The sequence below is a fragment of the Cricetulus griseus genome, chromosome 6 (assembly GCF_003668045.3).
Source record: "Cricetulus griseus strain 17A/GY chromosome 6, alternate assembly CriGri-PICRH-1.0, whole genome shotgun sequence".
Taxonomy (NCBI): domain Eukaryota; kingdom Metazoa; phylum Chordata; class Mammalia; order Rodentia; family Cricetidae; genus Cricetulus; species Cricetulus griseus.
The window spans coordinates 101856355-101865146 of NC_048599.1; the positions used below are offsets into that span (position 1 = coordinate 101856355).

General features: G+C 36.7%; 1 protein-coding gene across 1 annotated transcript in view; it reads left to right on the forward strand.

Annotated features, from left to right (window-relative positions):
• Positions 1-7164, forward strand: part of Cir1 (corepressor interacting with RBPJ, CIR1) — a 28656-nt gene extending 21492 nt beyond the window's left edge. Inside the window, exons 8-10 of the mRNA XM_027420171.2 lie at positions 3702-3808; positions 4850-4935; positions 6173-7164. Coding sequence (XP_027275972.1) covers positions 3702-3808; positions 4850-4935; positions 6173-6821 — 842 coding nt within the window. The 3' untranslated portion in view covers positions 6822-7164. The remainder of the gene's footprint in view (positions 1-3701; positions 3809-4849; positions 4936-6172) is intronic.
• The last annotated feature ends 1628 nt before the right edge of the window (positions 7165-8792 follow it).

Below are 8792 nucleotides of genomic sequence, written 5' to 3' on the forward strand. Positions count from 1 at the left end.
TTATTGTTATTTCTTGTGTTTGACTCTTTTGAGACAGAGTCTTTCTTGGAATACTTGGGCTAACCACTAACTGTAGCTGAGGGAGACTTTGAACTCCTGTCTCTATTCCCTGTGTGCTGGGATTTACAGGCATGCTTCATACATCCAGCTGAAAATTTTGAGTCTCTGCATGACTCTCTAATGAAATACCTGTTTTACTGTAGAGTACTTTATGTCCCATTGATTTTTGTCTATTTCTAAAAAATAACAACCTTTAATAAGTAGATTAAGCCCTCAACAAATGGAATCTGTACAACATATTTCACTTCAGCATACTCTACTTCCTGGGATTTCTTCTCTGAGATGCAGTTGCATGAGTAGTTTTCCTAGAAGAAAAGTATGACTCTACTCAGGACCTGAACTAAGCCCCATTGTTAAAGTCGGGATTTTGACATGTTACAGTTACAGTTAAGAAAGTCTGAGAATAATGAATGTGTAGAGCGGTCTCAGTGTGCTGGCTTTTCTGATGTGGAGTATGGTTTTTTCCCTGCTGTGGAGGCCAAACCCAGTTGGCTCAGGTGCTCTGAAACCCTCACAGACACATTTTAGGACAAATACCTAAACTGAAGATGTTCAGTCAGCAGACAGCTTGCCCAGCATGCAGAAGCCCTGGGTTTGCTTGTGACACAAAGCTGTACATACTTGTAATCCCAGCTCTCAGGAGGTGGTGGTACGAAGATCAGGAGTCCAAGGTCATCCTTGGCTACATGAAACCTTGTCTTGAAAACAAATGAACAGCACAGTTGGCCTTTTAAAAAAATGTTTAGTGAATTCTGGCATTGTAAATTTATGAAAAAGCCAAGCATTCCTATAACCCATCTCCAGCTGTGAAGTTACTTATTTTGTATTTGAACGTACTTGTTGTACAGTCTATTTTATTGATGTGTCTGTTTTGCCAAGGGTGGTACCTCATACCTTTGCTGCCTGTTCAGCATCCTGAGCTGTAGTGTTGAGATCCTCTCTAGAGAGTGGTCAAGGGACAGAACCCTGTATACACACACACAGGTTTATATGTTTATTATGTATACACACACATGCACATATGTTTATTGTCTCTGTTTTCACTTTTTGAAGAGCTAGAGTTAACTTTTGTCAGCATAATTCTACATAGCCTCTGTCACAGTGACATGGGAAGTATAAAAATGTCTTGCTAAATATATCTTAATTAAACCTGCCTTGTCACATCTTCTAAACCAAGAACTTTAAACCTTGAGCTTTTGATGGTAAGAAATTTAAGTACAAAAATACAGGAACAGAACTTGACTCTGGACTGGTGAGATATGCACAGTAGCACAGGGTTCATCAGCAAGTGTGGGGTTCAGTTTCCAGTGCAAAAAAAATGACTAGGGCCATCCAGATGCCACTAAACATGATAGCTTGAGTTTGATCCCCAGAACCTAAATGTTAGGAAGGAGAGAACCAACTGTTAAAAGTTGTCCTTTGACATGCATATCCGTACACACACCTATAAATAATGTAATAAAATTCTTTCAAGAGCACTTTTTATAACTTTAAAAAATATTATAAAATAGTCATGAAAATAGCCTGGATACTGTTGATGATGAGGACTTTTGTCAGGCCTGTCACTGAACACTGTATTACAGTGGAAACTCACGCTAAAACAGTAATGTCTATTTCATAGTCTTTTTGTTTGTTTGTTTGTTTGTTTGTTTATTATGTATATAGCATTCTGCCTCCATGTATGCCTGCATGCCAGAAGAGGGCACCATATCTCATCAAAGATGGTTGTTAGCCATCATGTGGTTGCTGGGATTTGAACTCGGGACCTCTGGCAGAATAGTCAGTGTTCTTAACCTCTTGAGCCATCTCTCCAGCCCATTGTTTCATAATTTTATCTGTACACAGGAAAGATCATTTTCAAGTAGTTAGAATTAGCATAAAGAGCCAGCAGTGGTGACACACACCTTTAATCTCAGCACTTTGGAGGCAGAGGCAGGTGGATCTCTGTGAGTTAGAGACCAGCCTGGTCTACATAGAGCTAGTTTGAGAACAGCCTCCAAAGCAATACAGAGAAACCCTGTCTCCAAAAACAAAACAAAACAAAACAAAACAAAAGCAAAAAAAAGAATTAGCATAAAGGCATTGTTTCTAAAATATAAAAAGTACGCATCCTATGGTGAAGATAATGAAATTAAAAGTATCCTCTCACCTAAGGGCCAGGCTCCTAATTCTAACATGTTTGGCTTTGGGCATATGTTTCTGGGAACCCAACACAGAATCCTGTTCAGGCTAGTCAGGTGCTCTAGCCCTGAGCTCCAGCCCCAGCCACAACATGTGTACTTTCTGAGTTTGTCTGCTATCAATTAAAGTTATTAATAATAAGACCCATTTTATGCTTTATAAAATTCTGTTCCTATATGTGAAACTTGAAAACCCACCGAAGTGACTTGTTTTACTTATTTAAAACATTAGTTGCATAAGTACTTTTATGCCATTCAGAGGCAACTCATACTTAAAATTCAAATTTTACTTAATATTTTATTAATGCTAGCAAGCAAATTATATAAAATAATCCACAGAAACTGGTTTTAACCCCCATGCTCCAGTTATGAGCAATTCCCCCCACCATTGTGTGCCTCATCCCTAGAACATAGAGCAACAGGAAAATTCAGTAAGCTATTAGTTTATGCCTAAACTTTTTTCACCAAAACTGCTATTGACAAGTAAAAAGACTTGAATAGTATAACTTCTTGCTTTTCAGAGTAACGTGTAGCAGAACATTCAAATAAGGAGCAAAGGACCAAAAAGCAGACGGAGAGAGTAAACTATTTTTCAACAAACTAGAAATCTGCTTCTGTGTGTTTCTGTCCCCCATCTTCTCACATGAAATCTTTGCTGGCAGCAGCTCTCTCCTACCACATTATATTATACATGCATAACCTGAGGCTGTGTATTGTCACCTAGTTTATGACCTTTAGGGAAAGCAAAAATGAGATGAGACTGTATAGCTGGGGAGGAAAGAGTCTCCTGCCTGAGTAAGTCCCATGTCTGAGGAAAGGGAGCAGGCCTTTAAATGTTTTGTTAGTACATAATATGAGATCAAAAAGCAGCTCAATTTCTGGCTTAGGATATTGTTGCAAAAGTAAAAACAGCAGTTTTGAGAAAATAAAAATGTGCATACCTATAGCTAGTCTGAAATTGCTTGTCACTAACCCCAATAACTAGAAGTTTCAAATTCTAGGTACATATATAAATGCAATTAATAACTGAAGTACCTGAGTATGTATGTATAGTGTTGGTAATTATCAAATACATTGTAATATATTCAGTATTGGTATTTGATTTAAAAAAAAATAGTCTAAAGTGAATTCTTACTGAGAATAACCATTAAAAATTTAATTGTAGTTTTTCATTATTTTGTTTTTATTTTGCACTAAACTTCCAAGTAGACATTTCAATATGACAAAGTTACATAAGCCAAGCATCCCCTTGCACGTAAGGAAAAATGCAATTATTTTCTATTCTGAATCTCCAGACTGCTGTTTTAGAAAATCATATCTGATTATTTGCTCAGCAGAAGATTATTGAGTTGATTTAGCTGTGATTTTACTTAACAAAGCTTCAACTGCATTCCTACTGTGGAGTCCAAAAAAGGTAGAGAGATATAAATGATACATTCAAACTGTGATTTTTGTGAACAGGGCCGTCGATGCACCCCTCGGAGCTAATAGCGGAGATGAGAAACAGTGGGTTTGCACTGAAACGAAATGTACTGGGGAGAAACTTGACCGCAAATGATCCATCACAGGTAATGATCTTTTTATCAGTAAGCTGAAAATGTCTGGAAATCTAAATGTGATTGCTTGTGAATTGCTACTTAATGTTTTCCAATATACATATATCCATAGGAAAGTAAGATAGAGCAAAGAAAATACTTTAAATGTATTTTGATTTTGCTTCTTTATTACTTTAACCTAAATGAGAAATTGTTTATAAACCTATATTTTAATAAATGAAATGGCTCCTTTGGGTTTATGTGGATAAAATATCTAACTGAACCGTGATAGGATTGTTTGCTCCTTCCTGCTAACACATCCTTGAAATGACATTAAATTGAGCCAATAGAAGTCTATAAAAAGCTCCCTAAGCATTATAGAAAATGCTTTAAACTTATTTATTAAATGTTCATAAATTCAGAAAGTTAAAAGTTTTCAAACTTATTGCACTTTGTATGTATAAGAGCCTGTGAATGTGTGTGTGTATGTGTGTGAGTGCAGGCATGCATATGAATGCAAATCAAGAGGAAAACTTGGAGCAGTCAGTTCTCTCCACCATGTGGATTCCAGGCTTGGTGGCAAGTGCCTTTGTACACTGAGCCATTAGCCCCGGCTTGAGCTTTAAAGGCTGTATTATTGCATATTTTATAATAAATTACTATAATGACAAAGTTTAAAGTGACTGATATTTTTATCTAAGTTTCATGATCTTTATATTTTTATATGTTTGTTCTGCTGGGGCTTGCAACCAGGGCCATGTGTATGTCAGGCAAGTGTTCTGTTATGGAGCTGTAGTCCCAGCCCCTCAAGATGCTCTTGGTTTTTATATTTCATTAAACTAAAAATGCTGTATCTAGACAGTAAATATTTAAAAGATTGAAGCCTACTGTATTTCCATATGTACTTATTTTCCATCTCTTGATATTTTCCAAGAGTTATAAAGCAGCTGTATTAACCTTTGGTCTAGCTAGCAGTGGAGTATAAAGCCCACACTTCAGTCCTGAGTAAGTGCTTTCTTTCCTGTCTAGTAACTAACTTGTCTAAAATTGAGCAATTGGTCTTTGTTGACTCAGGACTATGTTGCAAGTGATGGTGAAGAAGACCCTGAAGTTGAATTCTTGAAGTCCCTGACAACCAAACAGAAGCAGAAGCTTCTCAGGTAACTAAGGAGTCCATGTGTAATGACCTATCTCCAGGGTTTGACCTAGACTGTGCTCTCAGCTTTGGGCAGAGAGCTCATGACGATGCTTAAACTGTGGGTCATTTGTATTGATTTATTCTTCAGCTAGAGTAATAATACAGTTTGTCTTTTCAATAACAAGAAAATTTGTGTTTGTGTCCTCAGATTATACTACCAAGCTATTATTGTACCTTTCAGAGTGTTTCATTTGGAAGTAGACATATCTGTAGCTTTTACTCATCTTAATAAAATGGTGTATATCTTTGCACACCACTTGTTCTTAGAAGGTATTTTAATGTTTTTTTTTTTACATTTTGTAAAATTTTATGAGGAATATTGAGAGAATGTTTAAATTTATAGTAATGCTTAAATTTGTTAAGCATTCCATGTGGGCTAAAGAATTAAAGATCTGCGGAGTCCAATAGAGGGCGCTCACCATGTTCTAGTACATGGAGCATGGCCGCAGAACCCAGGGAAGAGGCTGGTGTCTCACAGTAACTCAGAACTCCCTTCTGAACAACTTAGGCCTCCCAGAAAATTCAGAAAGCAGTGTGACTACTGTATTTCTAAAACTAGACAATCCCTGAGAACTAGGAGGTAATTATTTTATATAGTATCAAAGTATATTCTAATCCTCAGTTTTGATCATTTATGTTTGGTTTTGGATTTTTGTTAAATTTGTTTTTGCTTTTTCAAGACAGGGTTTCTCTGTGTTGCCCTAGCTGTCCTGGAACTCTGTAGACTATCCTCAAACTCACAGAGATCCACCTGCCTCTTCTTCCTGAGTGCTGGCATTAAAGGTGTGCATTACTACCACCCAGCAATAATTAATGTCAATTAATATTTCTACACTTGAAACATAGACACAATTTTAACCTTTCATCTAACTGTGCCTAGGTCCAGTTAATGCTACACATCTTTCCCAAGTTTTCTTTAAATTATGAGAACCATTTTATTTGGAATGCTAAATAATTTCATGTTCTGACTCATAGGAATGTTTTGTCAAAAGAACAGTCATTCCCATTAAAGTATGGTCAGGAAGTTGGCTTAATTTAAATTCCTACTAATGTCTACATGCCTGAAAAATTTATAAGGAAGAAAATGATTTTATCGTTATAGAGTAAATAATGTTTAGATGTGAGCATCTAAGAAAATTATATTGTCTGTTGACAGTTTCTCTTTTGTTGATGAAAGAACTATTTCTTTCCAACTATAGGAAATTGGATAGACTTGAAAAGAAAAAAAAGAAAAAGAAAAGTGATAAGAAAAAGAAAAAATTACAGAAGAGCAGAAGTAAACACAAAAAACGTAAAAACAAATCTCCTTCCTCCTCCTCCTCTTCCTCCTCCTCTTCCTCCTCTTCCTCCTCCTCTTCTGACACTTCAGAAAGCAGCAGTGAAAGTGACAACAAAGAAAAGAAAAGAGAGAAGGAGAAGAGGAAGAAAAAGAAGAAAACCAAATGTTCAGGAAGTAAAACAAATGACTCTGAAGAGGATAAGTCTAAGAACAAACTTCATGAAGAATTTTCTAGTAGTCACAGTGACAGGGGAAAAGCCAACGAAACATTAAGGCTTCCAAAACAAGAGAGTTCTGGGGAGAATAGCACCCGGGTCCATTTTGGTTCTGACCGAAAGTCCAGAAACCATCGTCATAGTCCAGAGATGAAAGGGTCTGACAGAAATGGGGGAATCCGAAGTCATAGCAGGGCTGAGAGCAGCAGGAGAAGCAGAAGCAGGAGTCCTGGTAGTCACAGGCAAAGGGAGATGAGGGACTGGCCTCAGTTGAGCCCTACTGAAGAGCGCACCAGAAGAAAAGACAACAGAAACCATGGCAATGGTGAACACAGAAGAGAGAGGGCGCGGTGAGCACCCAGGAGATCAAGGGCATGAGTGGCAGAGGGACAGCTCCTGGGAATAAAGGACTCCATTTTCTCACTGCATAGCTTTAGCAAGGGCTGACCTGCACATTATTATCTAATAAAAAAAAAAAAACTCTTAATTTTCCATCCCTATAAACTGTCATTTCAAGTATTAGTACCACTGGTTGAGCTCACAGGTATTTATTTGTAGGGACTCTATTTAGGGAATAGAAAGTTTTGTTTCTGTTGGTAGCTTATGCCTTGCACCAGATTTAAAATATGTAAGTCATTGTTATTTTGTTGTTGCTTTGAAATACCATTAAAACAGTGACAACCTTGAGTATTATCAATTCATATTTGTTAAGATTTGAATTTGCTTGGAGCACAATGGGATTGATGAAATTCAGTAGGGTGAATAAAACACTGGATATCGATCAGTATTTCCTTAAGACTTTAAAACCCTAAATTTTTTCTGCAGAGTAAGATATTTACAATTGAATGTCCTATTATTTGTCCATGTTGGCATACAAAATTGCTTTAAACTTAATAGTTCTGAAAAGCAGAATTCTGACATGGGCCTCACTAGGATAAACTGAAGGCATAAGTAGAGTGGTCTTCCTTCCACAAACATGTGTGCTGCAGTCTTGGCATCCGGCCCCCTTCTCTGTAGTTTAAGGCACATCTAGTCACTCTGACACTGGTTCTACATCCCCCTTCGACTTGGTAAGAACCCTTGTGAGTATCTTGGGTCACCTGATGAATCAAGAATAATCTCCACATTTAAGATCAACTGATTGTCAGTCAACCTTTTCTGCACCTAGAATTCTCCTTTTCCTTGCAATGTAACATATTCACAGGTTCCAGGGCTTGGAGACACACATATTTTTGGGGGACTGGTTATTCTGCCTCCCACAATAGCCTTTCTGATGTTAGACATATCATTACAAGGTTTTTCTTCAAAAAGTAAAGCATTTATATTACAAAATACATAGAAAAAATATAAACTAGATATATTTTACTTAAAAGTAGGAGACGTCCCTCTTTGAAATAGGGTCTCACTATCACTGTATAGCCCCTTGCTAGCCTGGAGCTCACCATGTAGACCAAGCCAATATATAAAGTTGTTTGTTGTTGTTTTTTAATTTAGCTACAGATTTTGCCATATGTTCCAAATGACTAGTAAAGGAAAACTATGGAAAATTTTAATACAAATTGCAGATAACATGCAGTTCAAAATTTTTCTTATTGTGAATATTTGGAATATTTCTTTTATCAGTGTTTCACTTTTTTTTAAAGCATCTCTGATACTAGTACAAAAATACTGATTTTGATGGCAGTAACAATTTCCAAATTCTGAAGAAAATAAATTTGGAAGGAGTTAAAACTACTCCGTGTCTACTACTTGGCTATGCACACACAAGCAGATGTCCTGTGATATAGCTGTGTTGACGATGTAAATAGCCCTTTGATTATGCAGATGAAGGAAACCAGAGAGGAACTGAGCTCATTCCCCATATACTTTAATGTCTCCCAGCAAACCTCAAAGCTCCTACTCCTTCACTTTAAAAAGCATGCATTTGAAATTGATAAAGGTAATTTACACCCTGAGTTCATCAGTGTCGCTGTGATTATTTTCTACCGTACACCTTTTTAGACTTTATAATTTTTTGTAATGTCAAAACCTATGCAATACTTACTGCCTTAAAAGAGGGTTCCAAACCAATACAGTGTTCATGAAGAAAAATGTTGAAATGCATCCTATAATTAAGAATGAATTAAATACTGTTTCTTACACTTTGACTTTCACCAAAATGTGCCACCACCTCTTAACTTATAAGGTAGCCCCTAAGGCTTTTTTAATCTCTGATTTAATCCTTCCTGTTGAGAATATTAACATAAGGGACTAATTTTTAAGGCTCTAATCTTATCTACCCAATTATGAGAAAAATTTCCCAATGGTTACAGATCATGTGCATCT